The sequence below is a fragment of the Podarcis tiliguerta genome, assembly GCF_965153285.1.
Source record: "Podarcis tiliguerta genome assembly, chromosome: 2".
In the NCBI taxonomy this organism is placed as follows: Eukaryota; Metazoa; Chordata; class Lepidosauria; order Squamata; family Lacertidae; genus Podarcis; species Podarcis tiliguerta.
In genome coordinates this window covers 27,781,961-27,809,147 of record NC_139535.1, presented here as the reverse complement: position 1 = coordinate 27,809,147, position 27,187 = coordinate 27,781,961, and the positions used below count along the sequence as shown (strand labels likewise).

Here is a 27,187-nt window from a genome sequence, read left to right as displayed (position 1 = left end):
TTCTTGGGAATTTGAAGCGGGATTTCCCTGGTTTAAGACCAGACCTCTTAACTACAACACTGTGCTAGTTTTATGTAGTGCAGACAGGGTTTTGGTACAAGATCTTAAGGCAGGACATAGCCTGTAGGCATTCATTGTGTACTGGGACGGGTCTCTGGGAGCCTCTCAAAGCATCTCTATGACTACTTGTAACCCAAGCCGATGTTGTTATCACAGAGCTATCATCTGACCCTTCAGACTCCCGATATTACATTACAGGCTATCGAGGGGCTTAATACTGTGTTCTTCTTCTTTGCCCCGCCATGCTTAGTTACAAAGTAGTTTACAAACGAGGCAAGGTTTAGGTTTCATGGGTACATTCTCTCCAGTTGGCTCCGGTTAAAGTTCTGGCACCACGGAGAGAGCCATAAATGAGGCGGGTTCTGAAGGAGGGGGTTATCAGCAAAAAAAATTAAACGAAAGACTAGTGGGGCAGAATTTGCTCTGAAGTATTTGGAGTCAGCACTTGTCCCATCAGTTATCTTAAAAATAGAACCCATTCAACATTTGAGGCACTTCAGGCATGTTTTGATGACCCCACTACCTAGGATTGAAATGGTGACACATGAGGAGGTGAGCATGTTGGTTGCTGCTGCTCTTTCATCTGACACGGCTTCGTTTGGAGGTAGAACTGAAGGCTGAAGAGTTGGAAAAAGATGCAGCACAGGTGTTGAGCAAAAGGCTATTGTGGCCCAGTCGCCTGGGATCTCTATACCTGCCCACGCTGTAGGTAAGTGCTTACATCAGAAACCATAAATATTTGCTTCGCTTTGGTGTTTCCTGTGCCATACTGTCTCTTCTGAAAGTCAGCCCTTAATGGCTCGGATTTATGTGATGTACTTTATGTGATGTACTATAAAAGGATTTATGCCTTTTATAGGTGACAGTACTACAATCCCTGCGACGGGGTGAGCTCCCGTTGCTCGGTCCCTGCTCCTGACAACCTGGCAGTTCGAAAGCACGTCAAAGTGCAAGTCGATAAATAGATACCACTCCGGCGGGAAGGTAAACGGTGTTTCCGTGTGCTGCTCTGGTTTGCCAGAAGCGGCTTAGTCATGCTGGCCACATGACCCAGAAGCTGTACGCCGGCTCCCTCGGCCAGTAAAGCGAGATGAGCGCCGCAACCCCAGAGTCGGCCACAACTGGACCTAATGGTCAGGGGTCCCTTTAGCTTTACCTTACTACAATCCTATGTATACCGACGTGGAAATCAATTCCATTCATTTCAATGGTACCTACTTCTGAATATATTCAGTGATGAGGATCACAGCCTATATACCCCCAGTATTCACACTTTTGCTTTTGCTGAAGTGTTAAGGTTTTTATATGGTAAAAGTTTAGCTTGACAATCCTTCCCCACACCATCTCCCCTGTTTTTATGATTAATTTTCTAGACCTCGTGTTTACAGAGAAAAACCTGAAAATATGTTGTGTCTGTGTGTACATGCATATGTCTGACAGTTATGGGCTAAGAAATCAGAAGATGTATGTTTGAATACGGTAAGTATTTAAAGTATTTGCATGAATTTATTTTATGTTTTTTGCTTCCTCAATAGTAAAGGGATAAAAGGGACGCGGGTGGCGTTGTGGGTAAAAGCCTCAGCGCCTAGGGCTTGCCGATCGAAAGGTCGGCGGTTCAAATCCCCACGGCGGGGTGCGCTCCCGTCGTTCGGTCCCAGCGCCTGCCAACCTAGCAGTTCGAAAGCACCCCCGGGTACAAGTAGATAAATAGGGACCGCTTACTAGCGGGAAGGTAAACAGTGTTTCCGTGTGTGGCTCTGGCTCGCCAGAGCAGCAATGTCACGCTGGCCACGTGACCCGGAAGTGTCTTCGGACAGCGCTGGCCCCCGGCCTCTTTGAGTGAGATGGGCGCACAACCCTAGAGTCTGTCAAGACTGGCCCGTACGGGCAGGGGTACCTTTACCTTTACCTTTATGTTGATAAAAGTCACATTTTATATGACAAAACTACTGAAGGGAACAAAGGAGAAATATACTGTCATGTATGTTTTAGTTGAGATTTCTGCATTGCAACGGGTTGGACTAGATGAGCCTTGGGGTCCCTTCCAGATCTACAATTCTATGAGTCCATGTATTGCCTGATGCCTCTCTGACAAAGGAATAAAAAAACATAAAATGATATGAACAAACTTAACATGGCTTGTTTTCTTGGGGGAAATTGACAACTATTGTTTCCATAAATTGTTCACATTATGCAGTAATGCATTCTACATAAAACACTCTTTGAATGTTAGACAATCACACATTATATACAGTTCCATAAAATAAACCATTTTCTCTGTGCCTATGTAACTTGCTAGTTCTAAAAATCGATGTGCCTTTTCTAGCAAGTGAAAAATTGTTAGCATGACAGTTTATGCTGAAATTATGGGACATCTTTAAGAGACATTTATCACTAATGTCAGTAATGATGCTTCCCAGAATTTCAGTCAGGTTTGCTAAAGCATAAATGCTTGAGCTTGTCAAGTTTTTCAAAACAAATCTGTTCAACGTAATCTTAGCTTCAGGTAAATTGGGAGAAATTCAAGAATTATACATTTAGATCAAGTATATTCAGCAACTTAGGAATTTGATAATGTAGAGACAGTCACTGGATGGTCTTTTTACCTTCGTCTAACCCATGAAAAATACTTAATTTCTTAACCGTTGATGCTGGACAGTAGCAAATGAGATATGCTCACATTGGGCAACTCTGGCCAGTGTGTATCTGCTGAGATTGCCATCAGATGTGGTCCTGTCTTTGGATGTTTGAGTGACATTGGTGTCATGAAGTGCCTCACACCAGCTACGGCTGGTATGCCAGATATGGCTCCTAGACAGTGATATATCAGAAACTATTCTCCATATTATGGTAGTCTGCAGATTAGACTACTGCAATATGTTGTGTGTGAGGCTGTTTTTGAAGACTGGCAGAAGACTAACAGAATGCTACTGTTAGACTAGCAGGGGTAAGCAAACTTTTTCAGCAGCGGGCCAGTCCACTGTCCCTCAGACCTTGTAGGGGGCCGGACTGTATTTTGAAGGGGGGAAAATGAACGAATTCCTATGCCCTACAAATAACCCAGAGATGCATTTTAAATAAAAGTGCACATTCTACTCATGTAAAAACACGCTGATTCCTGGACTGTCCGCGGGCCAGATTTAGAAGGCCTTAGTTTGCCTACCCATGGACTAGTACTCAAACAGTTTCATTTTTAATTCTAAGTGCTAGATTTCAAAGTTCTATCTTGGTTGGAACTTATTTATCCCAAGGGTTGCGTACTCTGATAGGAATCTGCCTGAATTCTAAGCTCATCTGAACCCCTTTTCAGGGTAGCTCTTGAGGCTTATGTGAGGCAGGTAACAGGCCATAGATAATAAATAAAGGCCTAGGTAAAGATGAATGAGTTTGCCTGGCACCTAAAGACCTGTAATGAAGGCGCCAGGCAAGCCTCTCTGGGGAGAGCATTCCATAGTCAGGAATCACCACAGAAAAGGCCCCTTCTCAAAGAGTGGGGGACAAAGAAGGGCATCACATGACAAGCACAGGGTCCAGGTTGGTTCGTGTGATCACAGCCACCCTAAATATGTACATCTTTGAATTTTGCAGTATTCTTTTCCATCCAAATAATGTAAAGAAAAATGCAGGAACTGGGGTAAAGTGTGCACATAGATACATAGTATGCATAGCATGTGAAAATAACATACAAAAATGCATTATATTAGGGCAAATTGCTTTGGAAAAATGTTTATATTAGGAAAACTGCCTACAAATATGTGTACAGTCATACCTTGGGTTAAATATGCTTCAGATTGAGGGTTTTCAGGTTACGCTCCGCAGCGCCCCGGAAGTAACGGAACGCTTTACTTCTGGGTTTCGCCGATTGCGATGCACAGACGCTCAAAATGATGTCACACGCATGCGCAGAAGCAGCGAATCGCGACCCGTGCGCGCGCAGATGCGGATTGCCTTCTACTCAAGATGTTAACGGGGCTCCGGAACAGATCCCGTTCGCATCCAGAGGTACCACTGTATATTAAAGAAGAAATTGACACGAAAATCTGATGAATTTTCATGAGAACTAAAAAAATAGTAATCTCACACTTATGTGGAAATGTGGAGAACCAAATGTAAGACTGGAAAAATGAAACAAAACAAAAAACACACCCTGACGTATCATGCACCCTTAGAGACAAATCTGTCAAAAAGATTGGCCAAATGTTCTTTTTTAAATTATTCAAGGGTTGTTTTTTTTTATTCGATTGGATAGGATGGATGAGGTAGATTCAGGATGGCTGGAAGAACCAAAAAAAGATTCACAATTCTTTATGTTAAATAAAGCGAGGGTTCTAACATACAGCCATTTTCATGTTTGGTACAGGTTGGGGATGAAAACTGAATGGCTCAGGGCACCTCCAGTCTGTCACTTTGGGGGGGCAGGATTCAATTGCATACCAGCAAACTCATATTGCACAATTAAAGCTCATTCGCAGGCCCTGTGCAACAAACCCACTTCAGCAAAAGGCTGGACTTTTTGCAACGAGGAATGCCATGAGACAGTGTGGGATAGCACTTGTTTTGACGCAACATTGGCTAACCTCCCTGCAAACAGATCAGAATGACTGCTCATTGAATAGTCAATTTCTAATCAGGATGAATGTTTAGAAGCATCCTCCGTCTGGTGTTAGAGGATCATATTGGGAAATAATGGAAAGTAAAATAGGAAGATCAGGTTGGCTAAGTGAATTAATATATGTATGATTACACTTTGTATTACACAGCACCAATTTGTAAGAATGCAAAACACATTTAAAATTAGGTTGGTAATTCTAGTGACAGCTGTATGATTGTCCCACTCATAATTCATAGTCTTACCTGAAATATTAAACAAGCAATACTATGAAAAAGCAAAGCCACACACTAATAATAATAATAATAATAATAATAATAATAATATACCACCATATATCCAGAGGTCTCAGGGCAGTTTCTGGAACATAGCTTGCTACCAGTGAACACAAGTTTAGGCCTTATCTTAGAAGGCAGCTCTTCCATGATCATAGTTCCACCAGAGATAAGGCAGAATACATGGAAATGGCAAATCAAAATTGCTGTTCCTTATGAGCCAACAATATCTCGTGTTCCCTCGATAATTCCTCTGCAGAGGCCCTAACAAGAGGCTTGACCTTAACTTAGCAGATCACACAAGCTCGTGGCCTCAAGATGGAACGGTTGCAGATCAGGGAAATATAAGAGGGCAGCTAAGTACTTTATTTACAGACAAGAAATCAGCAGGAGATTTGCAAGTGGTGAATGGATCGCTTGAGTGACCCAAATGGCATGGTTTGAGAGAATAAGATGCCAGCAAGAGACCCCAGTTGATTTATTCGATAACATCAGGAAGCCATTTATGGGCTGCGTTATGGATGACTATCCTGGTGTTTAGAACAGGACAAGAGAGGCTGATGTTGTGCTTACACAGGCATAAAACACAGTGGTACCTTGTGTTACAAACACTTCGGGTGACAGACTCTGCTAACGCAAAAATAGTACCTTGGGTTAACAACTTTACCTCAGGATAAGAATAGAAATCGCACGGCAGCAGCAGGAGGCCCCATTAGCTAAAGTGGTACCTCAGGTTAAGAACAGTTTCAGGTTAAGGATGGACCTCCGGAACAAATTAAGTTCGTAACCAGAGGTACCACTGTATAATAATGATATGTCCTGGGCATAAGCACCCAAAAGCAAAATTCTAGGTTGAGCAATAAGTCACATTTTGACTATATCAAATAAATAGCCCCTTTATTTAGGGCCTATTTCTGCTCATCAGGGTTGGGACTTACCACTTTCGGAATCTGCCTAGACTCACAGGGCTTGCTAACTTTTTGCAGCCAATGGGCACATTTGGAATTTTGAAAGACCCATGGGTGCCAGTCACAAAATGGCTGCTATGGGTGTGTGGTGTAACCTAAAATGGCTGGCAGTACATCTTAAAAAGCAGAAACAGAGAAATTGGTGCATCACTCCCCACCTCCATTAAATTACGATACGATACGATATCTTTATTGTCATTGTCCCATACAGAACAATGAAATTGAAAAATCTACATAAGACATTCAAAAACCCCTAAAAACTCTGAAACCCCATTTTAAAATACAATATACTCCTATAGAGACTCCTTATACTGTGTTTAAAACCAGAATTGCATTTGGGTAGAAACTGTTTCGGAGGCGGCTAGTCATAGTCTTTATAACCCTGTACCTTCTTCTAGAAGGCAGAAGCTGAAAGAGATCATTTCTGGGGTGCGTCCTATCCTGCACTATCTCTGCAGCTTTCTTATGGCACCTGACAGCATAGATTTGATCTAAGGTGGGAAGAGTGCACCCAATTATTCTCTCTGCAGTCTTTACAACCCTGGACGGCATTGTTTTTTCCCTGACTGTGCAGCTCCCAAACCACACACACAGACCATAAGTTAATACACTCTCCACAGTACTATGGTAAAATGAGAGATTGTTTTTACAGAGGATTCTCAGAAAATATAACCTCTGCTGTGCTCGCTTCATCAGGTCTTTGCTGTTTTCTCCCCAGGTTAGGTCATCTCTCTACTCCATTCCCAGAAATCGAAACACCGAGACCTGTTCCACGCACTTCCCCTCAATAATAAGTAGCTGAATATTCAATTTACATTTCCTAAAGTCCACAATAATCGCTTTTGTTTTCTTTAAGTTAAGGTGTAAGTTGTTTTTCCTGCACCACTCCCACAACTGCTCAACTTCCTTCCTATAGGCTGCCTCCCCCAACTGCAGCCATGATTAAAGCAACCACCGTTGTATCATCTGCAAACTTAACTACACCTACACCAGCCACCCTTTCCTCACAGTGAACAGCTTTTTGCACCTCCCCTCTCTTTAGAATTGGAGGGGGGGGAGTGTCCAGTCCTGGTAGCCAATGAAATGTGGGGATATTTAAGGGTGTGTGTTCACAGTTCATTGTGAATTTTTGAGGGGTTATTTACTGAGGCCCTTTCTAGGCACCATAGAAAGGTGGGCACGCTGAAATATACTTGTTACATGTTACATGACTGAAATCCAGCCTTTGATGGCTAGGGATAGGTAGAATAATAATTATACTTTTATAGAAAATGAGCTCTTGGGATGGGATGAAACAAATTATTAATGTAACCCAGTGGTTTTCAACCAGTGTGCCATGGCACCCTGGGGTGCCTTGAATGATGGTCAGGGGTGCCGCGGGCAATACTGGCCTCTGTCCCTCTTTCCTTCCCTCCCTCCTGTGATGCCTCTTGCATCTCTGCCTCCCAAAGGCTTACACAGCTGTTTACTGCAGCAGTCCTGATTACAAGCTCTCCAGGCAAATGGTGCCTCTGGGGCTGGCCAGGGGGTGCTTCCCAGGCCCCTGTGGGGCAGTTGGAAGAGGCACTTCTTTTGGGGGCAGGGGGCGGCAACTCAGAGACCAGGGGCAGCAGCAGTGGCTGCCCAGAGGATTCCCAAGGAGAGGGGAGAGGAGAGGCGGCTGAGGGACCACTCCAGAATGGAGGGTGTTTGAAAAAGGGTGAGAGGCTGCCAGCTCTGCAGGCAAGGGGTGACCTAACTGGACTCTTGAGCCCCACAGGGGTGCCACAGAAAGAATGTAGTTGGTCAGGGGAGCCGTGGACTCAAAAAGGTTGAAAACCTCTGGTGTAATCAATCAACAGCAGATTATATGAAACAGCTAATCCAGAGCGGAAGACAAATATGTTAATTTAGTTGATTCGAATCGAGTATTTACAAACAGTATTTTAAAATCTCACTTTACCCTTTTCTTTCACTCTCAAAACACCTTAGAAAAGTAGAACAGGTGGGTGACTTATGTAGAAAAGTGGGGGTAGACCGCAAGGTCAAGTGGCAAGCAATGGCACAACCCAAGAATTAGTCTAATTTCCAAAAGAGAAATCTGCTCTAAATTCAGCACATCCAAATAAAATCTGGTTTGTAATGAGAGGAAGCAAGTACATGGTGAATCCTTCCATTGAAGTCTGTGGTCCCTAGTCTAGTACAGTTTTGCTTGGGTTATACCCTAACATATAGCCTTCATGGGATATTGGGGGGGGGAGTAGCAATAGATTAGTTACAGAATAATTGAGTTGTGGAGTTGAAAGGGACCCCCATGGGTCATCTAGTCCAACCCCCTGGAATGCGCGAATCTCAAATAGCTCATCCATGACAGAAGGCCATACATCCTCTACTTACGTGGTTAGCTTGTTTTAACTTCTCCCATGTCTGCTTATCTTTGCTTTTTACTAGCAACAACAAACTTTAGGGGTAGTCAACAGTGCCTCCCAGTTCCCATCAGCCCCAATCAGCATGGCAAATGGATTAAGGAAATTTAGTCCAACAGCATATTGAGGGCACTGTATTGGCTATTCCTGGCATAGTGTATACCTATAATGCATGTTTATAATAGACATACAATAAATCTAGTGCATACATCCTATTTGTTGAGTTGTAGGCTTCTGAATGGGGCGGGCAAACCTAGCCTTTGGAAATTGGTTTTCAAACCTGGTTTTCAAAGAACACAATGGTTGGGAACAAATATTAACCAGCAATGAATTGTTGGCAATAAACAGAACCCTCCTTTTTAAAAAATAAAAAAGAAGTAGTGAGCCATCTCTTTCACTTAACTAATGGTGATGCTATTTAAAGTAGTTCTTAGATAACCCAAACTTTGCTAAGCAAACTTTGCTAAGCAAAACACAAACTGACCCCTTAAATCCTTTGCAGTGAAACTGTGTTAAGTCCACTTCTAGTCCCAACCTCTTTCATCAAGCCACAGTGATAAGTTTCTAAATAAAGAGGTCCTGGGACTCTTAGTCAACTATATACCGTTTGGTTGTTTATTTGTGTGGTTTTTTTAAAAAAAACACACAACACCAAACAGCAAGCTTATGTAATTTTGTAAAGTGCCAGAAATATTGATAGCACCTTTGCCTCCAGACCTCTCTTTTAGTGTGTAATCATTATCATACTATTAGGGTGGTTGCACACATTCTTCCTTTCAATACTGCTTGCACCTGTGGAAGCTTTGTTTTTGTTGTTTTTTTATAAATATTTTTTATTAGATTTTACATAAAAAATGAAACAACAAAAAAATGAACGACACAAAAGAAAAAAGAAATACAATATAACACAAGCACAAAACAGCAAAGAGCATCAGAAAAAACAAAAACAAAAATAAAAACAATTTTATCTTCATTATATTCCTTGCGTTAACTTATTTCTCCGATCTCCCCAGACCTCCCTTCTCTGTATTCCAAGCTTTGGTGTGGTCACACTGCTTTACTTCCAGTCAGTGCAGAACCCATAACTACCTGTTGAAATCCTGTAATTTTTTTCTACCACAACATTCTGGTTAACTTTTTTGTCCTGCGTTTGTTGCCCTATAGCCCCTTTGGACGGCAATAATGTGGAAGCATTGGGGAGGTATCACAGAACAAACAACCAGAATGAAACTACCACTAATGCACTATTATTGTGTCAATAATACACTGCAGAATACACCCACAATTAAACACCAGCTATTGACAGTCTACCCATTTATACAATCACAGAATTGCAGAGGAAAGGGGCAGCACATCTGGACATCAAGCACACACAAATCACCTGGTCATAATCTTCCCCATTGTGGTGAGATTTTATTTCTATTTAAATTAAGCAATTGTTTCCAAATTAGCATGTGCACCTTTTAAGAAAATACTCTTCCATCCACTTCTTGGGTGGTTTATTTTCTCTTTTTTGCCAATCCATAAGTGGCCACTCCAATACATTTCCTTGTCTTGTGGCTGAGCAGCAAATAACACCTGCCTTTCCCCAAGTACCCAAGGCTGGCCAAGTTATTTTGGCACCTGAAGCAGAAAATCCCACAAACTCCACTCCCTGGCAGTAAAAATACAAGAAATATTAATTGTATACATTACAATGTGCTGCTCTTTCATGACACCCCAAACCAGCTCCCCACTATTAGAGCCAACCTTGCCCATATCTGCTAAACTATCGCTGGGTTATAACTGTCTCTGTCAATATGTGTACTCTGTACTGGCAGAGTTAATTCCAACAAATAGCAAATTGTAATAGTTACCTGCAATAAGCAAAACCTTCTGTACTTCAGCGACTACCCATGAGCGCAACCAACCACTTTTCCTCTTCTGTATTTTATTTGCATATCTGAAGAGTACCGATAGTTGTCATTGGACGTGTAACGTCTGGCCTCTTGTCCACATTCCAGTTTTACATTCTTCTCCCCACAACAAACAGGAACTGCCCTAGCAACCATCTGGACCAGCTTAGTTGCTTGGTTCTCCCAGAAGGAAAACCTGCCCATCTTTTTTAGTCCAGATCTATGTCACTGAAGCAGCCTTTGATTCAGCCTAAAGGTCAAGGTCTTTAGCACCGACTAGGAAGAAAACTGCGTCGCAGCAGTACAAAGGTGCGCGTATACAATACATTTTCGGAGGAACTGTTGTAAATAACTTGGGGGAATTAACTGCATATTCTGTGCAAGCTCTTGGAGCTGAAACCCTTCCCCCCCAGGAAAAGATGGGGAGCGATGAGAAGAGGTGTGGGAGAAAGAGATGCTTAACCTTTTCTCTGCCTGACATGCCTCTAAGGAATTTGTGAAGTCACGTGTTTGGAACCCTGGAGGGAAAAGCAGCAGATGTGGCAATTTTGGAGTGCAGAAGTGGTGGCCGGAGAAAGACTGCATGCCGCTCTCCACAACTCTAAATTACCCCTCCAAAAGCAGCTTTACTTGGGAAACAAACAAACAAAAAACACCCACCAGCCATGATTAGGACTCTGATATGCACATTTCCATGCAATGTTATTTCCTTAATAATGCAATTATGAAACTAACAAATATGGCCCATCTTGCTTGTAACTGTGTAGTTATAGTTTTCTGTGTCAGTTTGTTTCATTTTGTATTTACATAACTCAAGAAATTATTGGTTTGCAAAGCAAGCCTCAATGAGACTCTGATTCCAGCAGAATTATCTTTTAAAATATCCTGCTAGAGCTTAGTTTTCAGTCTAATAGTAAGACTTGAAGCTAAAGTCTTGCATAGTCTGCCATGGGCACGCCTGCACTCTTTTGTTCAAGTCTTGATTGGCTGGGAAGAGTAAGTGTCATGTGACACCTTCCTTTTAATTAGAAACCTACACGCAGCATCACTGGTGCCAATGGAGGTTGCATTAGGATACAAATGGCAGCTTGTGGGTAGGGTTCAACAGGGGCAGCAGGGGAGGGGGAAGGTTATACCACCTCCCTGTCCCTGATGATCCTGGTTCTGTTTTAGGGCCCTCATTGCTGCTCTTTTTATTTTTATAATGTTAATTAGGTAAAGGTAAAGGGACCCCTGACCATTAGGTCCAGTCGTGACCGACTCTGGGGTTGCGGTGCTCATCTCGCTTTATTGGCCAAGGGAGCTGGCGTACAGCTTCCAGGTCATGTGGCCAGCATGTCTAAGCCGCTTCTGGCGATCCAGAGCAGCGCACGGAAACGCCGTTTACCTTCCCGCCAGAGTGGTACCTATTTATCTACTTGTACTTGGACGTGCTTTCGAACTGCTAGGTTGGCAGGAGCAGGGACCGAGCAACGGGAGCTCACCCCATCGTGGAGATTTGAACCACCGACCTTCTGATCAGCAAGTCCTAGGCTCTGTGGTCTAACCCACAGCGCCACCCACGTCCCTTATAATGTTAATTACATTCACTTAATTAGTTTGGCCTGTTTATATTGGCACAACCAAAATAATCATAGTACTCACTACTGCAATGCTTAGAGTAAGAGTTGCCAACACTTGATATTTAAAAAAATGGTACCTAAGTGGGGCAGAATTCTCTGGCTCAGGCGGCAAAAGTTATGGTTAGTCTGGTAGTTTTTGCCCTGGTGGAGGTGGCAGAAACTTGTGTGAATGAATTTTCTTGCCTGTAATTGAGGAGGAGCCGACCAAGCCTTGCCTCTGTTCCTGCCTGTGCTCCCAGAAGGATTTCTCTCCATTAAGTAAGAAGGCATGCTGGACTTTGGAGGTTTCTCTCCCTAAGACTCCTTCTGGGCAGGATGATAACTAGGAGGGAAGTCTCCACAGTGACAACTGCTCCAGACATCGAGCCCAATGTGGTTCCCTTCCCTCTCAGCTGAATGGGCATTACCAGAGGGTTTCTCGGTGTTGCCCCTCAGAGATTCACACTTTGGCCAATTGCATTATGGACAAGTTGAAGACCCCTTAGTGGACTCCCCCGTTTCTTCATTTGCCTCTGGGATTAATGCAGCCAGGGGTGATGATGATCTCCCCAATAAAGCTTAGGATCAAAGGATTTAGATGGTTCTCCAAAGGCTTCATGAAGCCATGGCCCTAGGCATTAGCACATCTGCTAAATGTAAAGGTAAAGGGACCTCTTACTATTAGGTCCAGTCGTGGCCGACTCTGGGGTTGCGGTGCTCATCTCGCTTTACTGGTCGAGGGAGCAGGCGTACAGCTTCTGAGTCATGTGGCCAGCATGGCGAACCAGAGCAGTGCACGGAAATGCCGTTTACCTTCCCGCTGGAGCGGTACCTATTTGTCTACTTGCACTTTGATGTGCTTTCGAACTGCTAGATTGGCAGGAGCAGGGACTGAGCAACGGGAGCTCACCCTGTCACGGGAATTCGAACTGCCGACCTTCTGATCGGCAAGTCCTAGGCTCTGTGGTTTAATCCACAGCGCCACCTGTGTCCCATAGGACATCTGCTACTGCATCTTTATTGCTGCAGGTGTCCTTGTTCTGGGCTAAGGCTCTGCTTAAGGAGGCACCTCAGAGGTGTTCGCACCTGGCGCAAGGTTTGCGTAAGTTAGAAAAAGCCCCCGCCTTCATGGTGATGCTGGAGTAGGTGCCACACATTTTCTTGCAATAGCAATGGTTGCAGAGGCCAAAACCATGATTTGTTGAAGTGCTATCATACAAAATGTTTATAATTAGCAAATAGGAACTGTGCTATAGGGTAGGTCTTATTTGCGGGTCATGGGAGTCTACAAATAGCACTTCCCCTCGTTTCTTTCTCCACTGAAATGTTTGCCTTAAAATAACAGCTGTTTTGCTTATTGTCAGATGATGCTTCTGTTGTCCAGCTCCTTTGATTTTTTAAAACAAAATGTCAGTGACTCCACAGAGCACGTGCCTGAAGGGCATTCCTTAGTGCTAGGGACAATAAATGCAGCGATCTTTGCCAGTGCCATTTAAACTGGCCATCGTAAATCAATCATTTTCTGAAGACCGATACGTGCCGAGGATGAAAACAATTGGTGACCAGCACAAAGCCTGAGCATTAGCTAAGCTTGGAGTGGACACAAGAGGTATAGAGGGTCATGCGCAGGCCATCCTGAGTAGCATTCATTTCCCTATATTTAAATATTTTGTATATATCATGAGCCAATAAATCTCATATCCTTGGGGGAATCCTCCAGCAAATTACCACGAAGAAGCTGCAGTGCTACACAACAGCTGTACTGAAATGTCAGAAGGGGCTTACACAGCTGACACAAGCTGCTGAAAACAGAACATGGCAGCACTTCCATAAATTCTCCTCCCCCAGCCAAGCGCTGCTTAATATAGACCGACCATATGCTCTAGCCCTTGCTCACTCTTACACAAGCATCTCCTAAGACTGAGTTGTACTGCAATTTCGGGCAAAAAAAAAAAAACTTTCCCACAAACCTTAGGGGCATTGAGGTTTTCAGAAAATTGAAGAAGATATAACCAGCTCTGCTTATTGTCTTTCTTAAATTTCCTTTAGGCGTTTCTGGGTCTTTTTTTTTTACATCAACAAAGAACATGTCTGAGTTCAGCCAAAACTCTGACCAAGAAGAAATCTGTTCTGAAGAGATCGATGAAGATGAAATCCTAGCAAACCTCTCCCCCGAAGAACTGAAGGAGCTACAATGTGAAATGGAAGTCATGGCTCCAGACCCCGAAGTGCCAGTTGGAATGATACAGAGAGACCAGACTGAAAAGCCACCGACGGGAAACTTTGATCACAGATCTCTTGTTGACTACCTGTATTGGGAGAAGACCTCAAGGCGGATGCATGAGGATGAACGAGTGCCTGTCACTCTCTTGCCATCGGAGGTAAGAAACAGGAAATGCAACTATTCTGCATGCTTCTCGTGGTGACGTGGGAGCTACAACACACCAAATAGCAACATCTAAATAATAATTAGATTAATTGAATTGTGCTACAAGGCTTTGGGGGGTGGGGGACATTTTGCTGTCTTTTATAAATGCAGAGTAGACCTTCTTGGGAAGGAAGTTCCATAGCGAAGAGCTTCCACCCAAAAGGTCTTTCTCCACATCCTAGCCAAATGTACCTGTCTCAGAGACAGCCCTTGGACTATGCCGCTGCCTGGGATCTTAAAGGGAAAGCGAGCTTGTATAAAGGAAGGTGCTTCCTAACTATTTTAGCCGGTATGTGGTTTTTGAATCAGTTTTCATTATTGTCATATGACCTAAGCCCAATGAATTACTGGATCAGTGCAGAAGCTCACATGATCAGGTGTGAAGTCTGAGAATAAAAATGGAGTTCTAACACAGGAAGAGCAAGACATTCTGCTGTGCCTTTGCTTTCCTTACTTCTTGTGTGATGCAGGTATGCTGTGCAGGAACAGAGCCCTGTACCTTAGACAGGCACTGGAAACTGATGAATACACACACCCTCCTAGAGATGAAATGGTGAGGTCTTTTGGCTGTGAGATGCTCCCTGACTTCCATGGGAGAGGGGAGACTCCTTCTTGAATGCAACAAAAGTCAAACAGTTCAAATAGATAATATTCAGCCTTGGAAGAATTGATTGATGGATTAAAGCTATTTGTGTCCTGCTTCTCTTATAATTAAACACAGCTCACAACAAAAGATGCAAAAATGAAATATCAGAGTACAGAGAACACACTAATTAAAAGCAGCAATTTAAACATTTATCTGTGTAAGCAAAAGCAATTCAAGCTATGAGGGAAGCAGAAACGGAGTAGCAGGCTCATATTCTTCTCAGATACTAAAGAGGCAAAGATATGGGGCTTTTAAGCTTTTTTAAAAAACAAACAAAACAAAAACACCACTATTTTATTTTGCGTATTTCATAAAATTTATACACTGCTTGACTGCAAAAAAAACCCAACCCCAAAACCTCAAAGCGGTTTAGGAAAAGAGAAACAATAAAAGTGAGGGGAGGAAACCATACAAATGCAAGAATTGCAGGAGCAGGGAGTGGGAATCATGTTTTCACAATAACTCAGAATTTCAGTCCTAGAGCTGAGGAAACATGTTTCCTTGCTTGGGAAACACTGAGGGGAATGTCCTCGGGATCACGTATAATAGGCCAGGAACAATTGTGTACCGTATTTTTCGCACCATAGGACGCACCGGACAATAGGACGCACTTTGTTTTAGAGGGGGGGAGAACAAGAAAAAAAAGATCTCCCCCTCTCTGCCCAGCGCCCCTTCAGTGAAGCAGCAGGAGGCGCTGCGCAGAGAGGGGGAGAACTTTCCCCCTCTTGTTTTCCCCCTCTAAAACAAGGTGCCGTTCAGGTGGCTACCTTGGAAGCCTGGAGAGCGAGAGGGGTCGGGAGCAGCGGAAAGGTGCAGCGGAGAGACTCCTGCCATAGCCGCACGTCACCTCTCCAGCCGGGCGAGGGTCGCAGGGCTATGGCGTCTTCGCTCCATAGGATGCACACACATTTCCCCTTCATTTTTAAAGGGGAAAAAGTGCGTCCTATAGAGTGAAAAATACGGTACTTGGTTTTACTTCACTTTTCCATTACAAGGTTTAGAAATGCCTTGCCTTAGGAGAAGGTTTTGTACTGACTTTCCACAAGACTATTCCTGCCCAGAAGTGCTCAGGAGTCTCACCTGGACAGGATGAAGATGAAGTCAGATACCAGGCACTGACAAGTGAGCAGCGTAAATCGGTTAGAAATGGTTAGGTGTCAGCGGAGGTTTGGGCAAAATGCATATGTAGTGGTTTAAGGGAAATAGTGGAAGAGAGAGAAGTTAACAGAGGAGAGCAGAGAACAGAGACATAGAACAAAAGGCACAGATAGAGGAGTGGGGTAGGAGACCTGTCTCACCATTTATTGCTCCTGCTCCATTAGATACTGTAGTTCTAACAGGATATGAGACAACAAAGAAAAAGAGAGAGAATTGAAATTAGGGTTCCATAACCGCGCCTGGCTGAAACTGAGACATTGCTTAAATATTTTACTGACTGACTCTTATAGTTACTGCTGCAATTATACCAGGACTAGTAGAAAGACTGTATTGTGCTTAGTATTGCTTTAAAATTATTCAGGAAAAGCCAGATGAAGTGATAACGGCAAAGCATGCTAATTAAAAAGATTTATACTAAAAAAGATTTTAGTATAATCTGGTATATAGTGTGAGGCCCACAAGAGAGATGCTTGGAGGATGACAATGAGAGAACAGGCCTTTCCTATAGTAGCGCCCCAATTGTTGAGTGCTCTCCCCAACCAAGCTTGCTTGGTGCTGACTTTGCCATTTTTCTGGTGCCAGGCAAATTTACTCTAGCAGGCATTGTAAATTGCTTTAGGATGACTGGAAATTAAACTAAACTACCGCTGTGGGTTAAACCACAGAGCCTAGGACTTGCCGATCAGAAGGTCGGCAGTTCGAATCCCCACGACGGGGTGAGCTCCCGTTGCTCGGTCCCTGCTCCTGCCAACCTAGCAGTTCGGACGCACGTCAAAGTGCAAGTAGATAAATAGGTACCGCTCCGGCGGGAAGGTACACGGCGTTTCTGTGTGCTGCTCTGGTTTGTCAGAAGTGGCTTAGTCATGCTGGCCACATGACCCGGAAGCTGTACACCGGCTCCCTTGGCCAATAAAGCGAGATGAGCGCCACAACCCCAGAGTCGGTCACGACTGGACCTAATGGTCAGGGGTCCCTTTACCTTTACCAGCATCTTTAACAACTACCTAAGCTAACCAGGTCCAGGGGAAAAGGGGGCACCGAGTTGGAAATTATATGGATTCCGATATCTTAGAATTACCAGAAAAATATAGAGTGGAAATCTAAACATTGAGCATATCTCAGCTTTATTGTCTTTCGGACCAAAGAATGTGTACTATGATTGCTCTCAACATTTTAAAAATAGTAAAAAGAACCCCCTAGTAGTAGCCAATGGCAGAACAGAACATGAGCTGGGTGGGTTGCTTACCTGGCTTCCTAATACAGAGGTCACTGCTAGTAACTGAAAAAGAGAGGGGAGAGGTGGCAGGAAGTGTGATGCAGTGTGGGCACGGCTGCAGACCCTGCTGCTGCTGCCCCCACACCACACCAACCTCCCTACTTCCCTGCCCCTCTCACACTTCCATATTGCAAAGCCAGGTGAGCAGTGCTGCCCTACCTCATTCTGCCCTGCCAGTCACTACTACTACTACTACTACTAATTTATAATATAATAATTTATTATTTATACCCCCATCTGGCTGGGTTTCCACAGCCATTCTGGGTGGCTCCCAATAGAATATTAAATACACGCTAAATTTAAAACAATATAAATTTTAGTATTTGTACCCCACCCATCTGACCGGGTTGGTTCAGCCACTCTGAGCAGCTTCCAGCATATACAAAAACATAATTAAACATTAAAAACTTCCCTATACAGGGCTGCCTTCAGATGTCTTCTATAGCTTGCATAGTTACTTCTCTCCCTGAGATATGATGGGAGGGTGATCCACAGGGCAGGTGCCACTACCGAGAAGGCCCTCTGTCTGGTTCCTTGTAACCTCACTTCTTGCAATGAGGGAACCGCTGTAAGGCCCTCGGAACTGGACCTCAGTGTCTGGGCTGAATGGGGGTGGAAACGCTACTCAGACCCTACTGAAAACCCCACGTGTATGTTCTTTTACAATGTCCTGTGGGGCTTGTTTAATGTCCACCTGTATGTGGTGATGGAGAAAGAAATGCTATGATTACAATAATTCTAAAACAATAGTTATTTTGTGGATAGGAAAACAGGGCAATCAGTGGAGGGAAATGGATGTTTTAGCCAGAAAACCAATACATTTGACATCCAGAGGGATCTGTGGAGAAATGGAACAACAAGCCTGACTGCAGAATGAGTCCAATAATGTATATTATTTTGAAACCCATTATAAAATAATGAAGTAGTTATTTCCAGATTTTGACATATGAAAGGTTATTGTACAATAGTAATGTAGCAGACATTACTGACCAAACTGCGGGAGGCAGTGGAAGACCGGGGGGCCTGGTGTGCTCTGGTCCAGGGGGTCACGAAGAGTTGGACACGACAAAACGACTAAACAAGCAAAATGTAGCAGACAAACTCAAATAATATTGACATCAGAGCATTTGGACTGTGAAAAGTAAAGAATAAATTCCAGCATAGTACATACTGGAATTTAGAACTGTGTATTTTCTTTTAAAGTAACTCATCTGCACAGTGGGGAAACAAATTCAAATGTCACATCAACTTTGTTGGTTTTATTTAGTAGATGAGGCAAAACCATTTTAAATTATTTCAGCTCTTAGCATTCTGTTTTCTGCAGAGACACACTGTGGAGAAGTCCGAAGAAAATTCTGCAGATATTAGTAATGAGAAGCAGCTGGTGAAAAATAATGCAGGGAAAACAAATGGAGATGTAAGAGACTATAAAGAGAATGAAGAAGAGGAAGAGGAAGGTGAAGAGGAGGAAGAGGAGGAAGAAGACGAGGAAGAGGAGGAGGAAGAGGAGGAGGAGGAGGAGGATGAAGAGGAGGAGGAGGAAGGAGAGGAAGAACAGGAGGAGGAGGACGAAGAGAAAGATAAGGAAGAACTGGGAACAAAGAAACCATATGGTGAAGAGGACAGCAGAAATGAACATGAAACAGAGGGATCAGATGAAAAACAAGACAATAATGAAAAGAAAGCATCAAAATTAAATATTCCCAAAAAATTAGCTGTAGATACTAATTTTATTAAGTTAAGTGCCAGGCCTTCAGGAAATCAAACCAATTTAGATGAGAGCCTGAGAAAGGTCCAGAAGAATGACCCAAGCATGACAGAACTCAACTTGAACAACATTGAGAACATCCCCAAGGAAATGCTGGTGGACTTTGTCAATGCTATGAAAAAGAATAAGCACGTCAAAACATTCAGTTTAGCCAATGTGGGGGCAGATGATAATGTGGCTTTTGCCTTGGCCAACATGCTGCGTGAAAACAGGAGCATCACTACACTGAATATTGATTCAAATTTCATCTCGGGTAAAGGAATTGTTGCAATTATGAGGTGTCTGCAGTACAATGAGAAGCTGACTGAGCTACGCTTTCACAACCAGAGAGGCATGTTGGGCCATCAAGCAGAAACGGAGATCGCTAGGTTACTGAAAGCCAACCCTACGCTGCTCAAGATAGGGTATCACTTTGAACTTCCAGGTCCCAGAATGGTGGTTACCAATCTGCTCAGCAGAAACCTCGATAAACAGAGGCAGAAAAGGATAGAGGAGCAAAAGCAGCAGCAACGAAAACAGCAGAAAGAGCTAATAGCCATGTTAGAGAACGGACTCGGGTTGCCTCCTGGCATGTGGGAATTGCTAGGGGGACCAGTGCCTGCTTCAGTGATGCCTCCTTCGATGCAACCTCCAATGCCACCAGTCCCCAAAGCTCCATCTGCGGGCAGGAAAAACGAACCTGCAAGAAAACCAGAACCTGAAAAGGAAAGCAGCGGCGACTTCAAAATAGTGAAACTCAAGAGAACCCAGCGGAAACCCACCATAAAAGAATATGTGGAGCCTGCTGAAAAAACCAACCTCAAAGATGTGATCAAGACACTCAAGCCTATTCCAAGAAGACGGCCACCTCCTCTGGTACAAGTCACTCCTAGAGATCAGCTACTTAATGATATTCGCCAGAGCAATGTAGCTTATCTGAAACCGGTGAGTGCAATGGGGTGAAAAAGGAAGTAGGAAAATACTGCAATATCTTAAGATATTTCATTCAAAATCGAGTCATTTGGGGATGACAACAGCCGTGTGTTGTAGAGACAATAGCCTGAATCCTAAGGGTGAAATTGCACATTGCAAAAGCTGTGTTTCTGAGCCTTTAAATCAGGCACCCCAAAATTCGGCCCTCCAGATGTTTTGGGACTACAGCTCCCGTCATCCCGAGCTAACAGGACCAGTGGTCAGGGATGATGGGAGTTGTAGTCCCAAAACATCTGGAGGGCTGAGTTTGGGGGTACCTGCTTTAAATGCAAGCATTTTCAATTTAGACAAAGTGTTAGTGTATCCCAACCCACCACCCTTGATCCAGTTCATCACCCTACCAAGGGAGAGGGTAAGGAACAAATCCTTTACCTCCGCTGTAGTCCCAATCCAGAGCCACAGTTTGCACTGGAGGAAAACTTTGGATTCACTTTAATATGGACATTTTCCATATGCAGATTGCAGGCAGGTCTGCATATGGAACCATAGCATCGTAGTCCCCCTGTCTCCTACTCTTATCCTAATTTAAATTGGGTGTCATGTACTGGCAATTTGTATATATAGCTATTTGTATGTATAGCTAACATTAGCAGTTATTTATTATTATTATTTACTTTTAACATTTATATACTGTACCACATTTTGAAAAACGAAAACAAAAAGCAAAATAAACCACAGGGCAGTTTACAACATAGAACGTAATAAACAATGTATGTCAATATATCCCATAATAGCCAGACAATACAAAACATTAGAATGGTTGTGTAGATACAGTTCAGAATAATAAGCAATACATAGTAATAAATATGATATAATAACAGTGCCAAATTATACACGCTCTTATAAACCCTGTACAATCCAGTAGCTCATATAACCTGCTTATCTCAGGTGCAACTATAAACATAATGCGCATCTCATAACAACAGCCTCCTAAAAAAATAAGGGAGGGTGAAATCAGCGGCAGGATATCCAGTGCCGGTGTCACGCTATTTTGCACCCTAAGCAAGACTAAGTACTTGCACACACACACCCCAGATGTCTTGTAGAAAAAATGAAATACACAAAACTTGAAACTGCTAAATTTGTAAATTGCAGGAATAAGTAATACAACGATCTTTTATTATCTTTCTCAAGTACAAAAGAAAATGTTTTAGCACACAAATAATTTTGAACAAACCTATGATATTAAAATTAAAGCCTCTGAAAAGTCTCTATTTCAGGCACATCAAAATATTACTTTGCGTGCCTTTTCCCTTACAAATTTTGTCACCTATTCCTTCAGGTCAAGTGTATCTGATGCCTGGGCATGTTCAGTTGATATAGTTGCCAAGTTTAAGATGTGACTTTTAAGATTTAAAATGAGGTGCGTTTTCACTTTTTATGCAACATAACTTCCAATCAACTCTGCAGTCTATTTCATATATACTTTAAAAAAAAATCTAACGTATGAATTACCTCAAAAATGATGAAATTCCTCAAAATATAGAAGTAAAATACTATCAGAAATTTATAAGATGTAACAAAATTAATCTGTGTAAAACTGTCCCTGAAAGGTCAGTACTGTGCCCCTCTGAGGTCTGTACCCTAGGCAGCCTAATAATAGCACCAGCCCTGAGGATATCTAAACCTTCAGAAAATGTGTAAGAAATGCAAATATCTCTCTGAACAAACGTAACTCTTAATTCCCCATTCACCAGAGAAAATTACAAAGCTTCCCACCTTTCACTGGTTAACTTCCCTTTTCTTATCCGGTCTCTCACTCTGAGAGATCTTCACTTTACGTACTGCCTCTCACTCACAGTCTTTTTACCATCCATCAGCCATTCTTATGGGGGTGCAGTCCTTGCACCCTAATAAGCAAGGAGAAGGAGGTTTCTCCCCAGAAGGAGAGACACCAAAGGTGAAATCCCTGTGGTGTCTCCCCATTGAGGTGACCTCCCCCACCACCACTGGTGATGGCTGTGGAAGGAAAGTTTTCTGTCCCCTTATTCTGTCCCGCAGATATCTCATGAAGGCTGGAGGGAAGGGGAAAGGGGGAATGGCCTGCAACTGGGCAGACCTCTCTTCTATTCCTGACTTAGGATCCAAAGCATGCAAACTTCATTTATGCACTCACATTAATATTATGTAAATACTAATGGTGGAATCTTTGTATTTTGTATTGTTTTAAAAACCCACATTTTTTTAAAAAAAATCCAAACTAAGATGCATGTTTATGGGTGGAACATTTACTGTTTTCAGAAGAGAGAGAATTTTAATAGAGCCAGTGTGGTGTAGTGGTTAAGAGCGGTAGTCACGTAATCTGGGGAACCGGGTTCACTTCCCCGCTTCTCCACATGCAGCTGCTGGGTGACCTTGGGCCAGTCACACTTCTTTGAAGTCTCTCAGCCCCACTCACCTCACAGAGTGTTTGTTGTGGGGGAGGAAGGGAAAGGAGAATGTTAGCCGCTTTGAGACTCCTTAAAGGGAGTGAAAGGCAGGATATCAAATCCAAACTCTTTTTCTTCTAATACTAGCTATCGAAAGTAATTTTGGAAGGATCCCTTGCATCATGGAGGAACCCATGTTTTGCGCCGGGTTCAGTCTCTGGCAATTTCAGCTAAAAGAGAGAGGCTGCCAATCAGACTACAAATGACAACAACAACTTATTATTTATATGCCGCCCATCTGATTGGGTCGCCCCAGCCACTCTGGGCGGCTTCCAACATATTCTCAGGCTCAACATGCAGATGTCAGTGGGGGTGGGGGTGGTGTTGCTAATATGGCCATATTACTCTGAGTGCAGCCATACTTTGCAGCTGTCAGGTGGATGGCATTAACACTCCATGCGCCTTTCAATGCTGTTGTTATCAGCATTTTTAGATCCATTATAATTGCAGCATTTAAGTCTGTGCAGTGGTACTTCTGGTTACGTACTTAATTCGTTCTGGAGGTCCGTTCTTAACCTGAAACTGTTCTTAACCTGAAGCACCACTTCTAATGGGAAACTAATGGGGCCTCCTGCTGTCGCCACGCCACCAGAGCACGATTTCTGTTCTCATCCTGAAGCAAAGTTCTTAACCTGAAGTACTATTTCTGGGTTAGCAGAGTCTGTTACATGAAGTGTCTGTAACCTGAAGCGTATGTAACCGGAGGTACCACTGTATTGGAAACTATCCAGTGCTGGCTTTGGGGTCCCACCCCCTCGGGGGGGCTGGGATGAAATGTCTTTGTGAGCCTCCTCCTTGAGTTGGCCCTCAAGGGGAGCTGGGTTCCTTCTCCTTCACCTTGCTTCCATCACTGCTGACATCACTAATGGAACATGTGAACAGAAAGCAATAATGAGGAGGAGGCCCAAGTCCTAGAGAGGGTCTGAAAGTTGGCTGTGATCTCCTACCTGAAGGTGCCCAATAGTGGCAACCACTGGCCCTTCTGCTACAGTTTGTTTATTCTGATTCTGTTCCCAAAAGGGCAATCACATCATATTAAAGATCAAGTGTATTCAGTGGGTCTCTGCATGAAATCTTACATTCTCCACACTGTGGCACCAATATATGCGAGTGATGTATCTGTGTTCACACACAGTGAATTGGCTAAAAAGTGCCCAGATTTACCATTCGGTACTTCTTATTTTTCCTTTTCTAGTCATGTTGCTTGAGGAGGAGCATTTGTCTGAAATCCTTCTGACCCCGGGTGGGGCGTCTCCAGTGTCAGCCACCAAGAGCATTGCAAGATGTGGAGGTGCAGGGTGCATTTTCCAACAAATCCCCCCTCTCAATTACACAGCTGGAAAAGCTCACCCACATTAGATCTCTATCCTTAGGGTGTTTTGCATGCCTTGGATGTTTTCACTTGGATCAGGTCCCGTGTCCTGCACCTGTTAATCACTGAGGTCACCCATAGCAGTTACGTTTAATTATGTCTTCCTCGGTAGTTTAGAAGTAATTTTCCAAGCTTGAAAGTCACGCAATATACATTACACCTCCTGGCGGTTCCCTTCATTACGTTAAGACATCTGGGCTAGCTTCCTGTCTAGAAACATGGCATTCTAAAATCAGAGCCAGTTTTAATGCTTTCTGTTTTCAATCTGTTGTAGCATTCTTAGTTTTAACTTGAACTAAATAGCTGTTATAGACAAACAGCCTGGACAGGGCCAGAGCATTTTATTTTATTTAATGCCCATCATTATTTCTCCTTTTATATATATATATATATATACACACATTGGTCTAGTGGTTTAATTGTAGCCTTCCAAACTGTAAAACTTCTAGAACACTTCAGTCACATAAAACAACATAGGAGAACATTCCTTGACATGTCCATTTTGTCAATTTGAGGACAGTTAAATGAGGGGCTTTTATTGCTGGTGAAAGGGGTGGTGGTCAGTTCACGCCTTCTATTCCAGCACTTCTACTTCCCACAATCCATATATTCCCACAATGGAAATTCAGTAGAAATGGGATTAGAAACATATAACACCGTAAGTCAGGACAGCCTGCAATTACTTTATAGAAGAAATTCCAGATACAGTTTGTGACCCTCTGTGCACCTCAGTGAAGGGAAGGAACAGGCTGATGTTGCGTGTGTGCATAAACAGATGAGACACACACCTGGCACTTAGTGTCTTCCAGCCACAAGCACCTTGCAATGCTCGTTAGAGAACAATCAACAGTCAGCATACTCATCCCACCCATCACCTGGATGGCCTAAGCTTGTCAGTTCAGCTGTTTGTCACACCTGCAGCTCAGTAGAATGCCTTTTTACCAAGCATATTGCAAAAAAATAGTAACACAATCTTTAATAAAAGCACAATTATAAACCTGGGACATTTCTAAAATTAAAAACCCCCCTCTCTATGTACTTGTGGTGGACAACAACTTATGCTCAGCCTGGTAATAAATTTACGTGGAAAATAAGTTCTGTTGAAATGGATGGATTGCCTAAAGTACGTGTTTAGGGTTTGGTTGTAAAGAGAACATCATCTATTGCAGGCATCCCCAACCTGCGGCCCTCCAGATGTTTTGGCCTACAACTCCCATGATCCCTAGCTAACAGGACCAGTGGTCAGGGATGATGGAAATTGTAGTCCAAACCATCTGGAGGGCCGAAGGTTGGGGGATGCCTGATCTATTGCTTGTAGTGGATTGAATTGTCACAATGTGTCTGGTATATATTGAAGAGTTATTTTGTTTATACCATGGATGGGGAATTGAACCCAGTTACCATTTTGTTTCATTTGGAAGAAGATTGTGATGAGGATATATCTTCCCCCTCCCCCACTACCCTGCATTTACATTTCTTATTTTTGCTGCACAGGTGCCACTTCCCAAAGAGCTGGAGTAGTTACTCCCTATTCAGCTGAAGGAAACAACTTGGAGAAGGAAAGAAAAAGAACAAAACAAAACACACAGACTGTGCAAGTGTTGCTTCATATTGTTCCAGGGCCTGTTTCCTTCAAATGGAAGACATGGGAACAATGCTTAAAGCATGCCACCTGTTGAAGTGATGATTGAAAAGGATAGAATGGAAACAGTATAAATGGTTAATAATTCACACGTACGCGTTTGTAATGGGCTAGTGCCACCCTATAGTCTCCGTCAGCTTGCTGGGCTTTAATTTCAGAGGGTAGGGGCGGAGAGCAGAGGGATATTATCCCCTATGTTATAACTTTTATAGATTTCTTCAGGAAATCCCTGTCGCAATCATGTTGCCTTCTGCTTTTAAACTTTACAGAAGCATATGGTGTCCTTTTGTGAGTTTTTCTTCTCCCCTAAATTCACCCATCCTTGTGGGGCATCTCTGTCTGCCAGCTTCAGCACAGGTGTGTGTTGGGTGTTTGGCAAACCACATCTCCTTTCATCTTTATTGGATGAAGGATACTGCAACAGAAATGAACATCTACTTTCAGGGATGGTTGCTGTCAGTACTTTTTTTTTTTCTGGGGGTACAAATACGCCTAAACATTTTGTGAATCTAACGGGAGAAGAAACTAAACAAATTTAAAATGTTTGTTTCTTCTCTAGCACGGTGAATCGTCCGTTCCATTGAATAGCATGGTGAATTGTCAGTTCTGTTGCAACCCCTGATGGCAGCCTCATTTCCTGTCACGGTGTCTTAGATGGAAGCAAGCGTTTAATGTATGAAGTAGGAGTATGAAGCATGGTGATTGGTCAGTTTCGTTGTTACCATCTCCGATGGCAGCTTCATTTCCTTTCCCGGTGATTTTCTTGAGTCAAAGTGAGAGTACCACTAAACATTTTTTAAAGAAAAAAGCACCAGTTGCTGTACATCAGCCACAAAAGCCGAGATATAGAGGTGGTGGCTGTGAAGACTCAATGAGCAATGATTTCCCAAGGTTTTAGGAAGCCGCTGGCAGGACACCCCCAGTGGGCTCTCCTTGCAGCTGCCAGCTGTTCCCCTTCCAATTTTTACTATCACATCCATCTAGACTGAAAGCTGTGGAGTAGCAATGGCTGCCCAAAGCTGCAGGTCCTCCTTTTTTACATTGCTGTGGCAGCTAGACTGGTAACTGGGAGCGGCTGCCGAGACCCTATAACACCGGTCTTGAAAGACCTACACTGGCTCCCAGTACGTTTCCGAGCACAATTCAAAGTGTTGGTGCTGACCTTTAAAGCCCTAAACAGCCTCAGTCCAGTATACCTGAAGGAGTGTCTCCACCCCCATCATTCAGCCCGGACACTGAGGTCCAGCGCCAAGCAGTGGCATAGCGTGGGGGGTGCAGGGGGGCCGGCCGCACTGGGCGCAACATCTGGGGGGCGCTCGCTCACACTCGCAGCTCTCTGCCCCTACCTGGCTCACTCAGGGTTAGGGGGCGCAAATTACTTGCCTTGCCCCGGGTGCTTACAACCCATGCTACGCCACTGGCGCCAAGGGCCTTCTGGCAGTTCCCTCACTGCGAGAAGCAAAGCTACAGGGAATTGGGCAGAGGGCCTTCTCAATAGTGGCACCTGCCCTGTGGAACGCCCTCCCACCAGATGTCAAAGAGAAAAACAACTACCAGACTTTTAGAAGACATCTGAAGGCAGCCCTGTTTAGGGAAGCTTTTAAAGTTTAATAGGTTATTGTATTACCAGTATATTCTGTTAGAAGACGCTCAGAATGGCTGGAGAAACCCAGCCAGATGGGC

At 43.5% G+C, this 27,187-nt stretch overlaps 1 protein-coding gene across 2 annotated transcripts; it reads left to right on the top strand.

The window, feature by feature from the left end:
- The first annotated feature begins 324 nt into the window (after nt 1-324).
- Nucleotides 325-25,778, top strand: LMOD3 (leiomodin 3). 2 transcript variants are annotated; one of them, XM_083425771.1, is made up of 4 exons: nt 325-765; nt 13,863-14,194; nt 18,646-20,013; nt 25,357-25,778. In XM_083425771.1, exons 2-4 carry the CDS (start codon nt 13,901-13,903, stop codon nt 25,381-25,383), a joined length of 1,689 nt encoding a protein of 562 aa, XP_083281897.1. In that variant the 5' UTR covers nt 325-765; nt 13,863-13,900; the 3' UTR covers nt 25,384-25,778. The 2 variants fall into 2 exon arrangements, with proteins under 2 accessions (XP_083281897.1, XP_083281896.1); XM_083425770.1 differs by having other exon boundaries at nt 326-769.
- Nucleotides 25,779-27,187: the final 1,409 nt, after the last annotated feature.

Excerpts from the sequence above, each read along its gene's own strand:
- LMOD3 (XM_083425771.1), top strand. The coding sequence starts at position 13,901 with ATGTCTGAGTTCAGCCAAAACTCTGACCAAGAAGAAATCTGTTCTGAA. Across the intron at positions 14,195-18,645 it reads TCACTCTCTTGCCATCGGAG|AGACACACTGTGGAGAAGTC; the intron begins GTAAGAAACAGG and ends TGTTTTCTGCAG. Across the intron at positions 20,014-25,356 it reads ATGTAGCTTATCTGAAACCG|GTGCCACTTCCCAAAGAGCT; the intron begins GTGAGTGCAATG and ends TTTGCTGCACAG.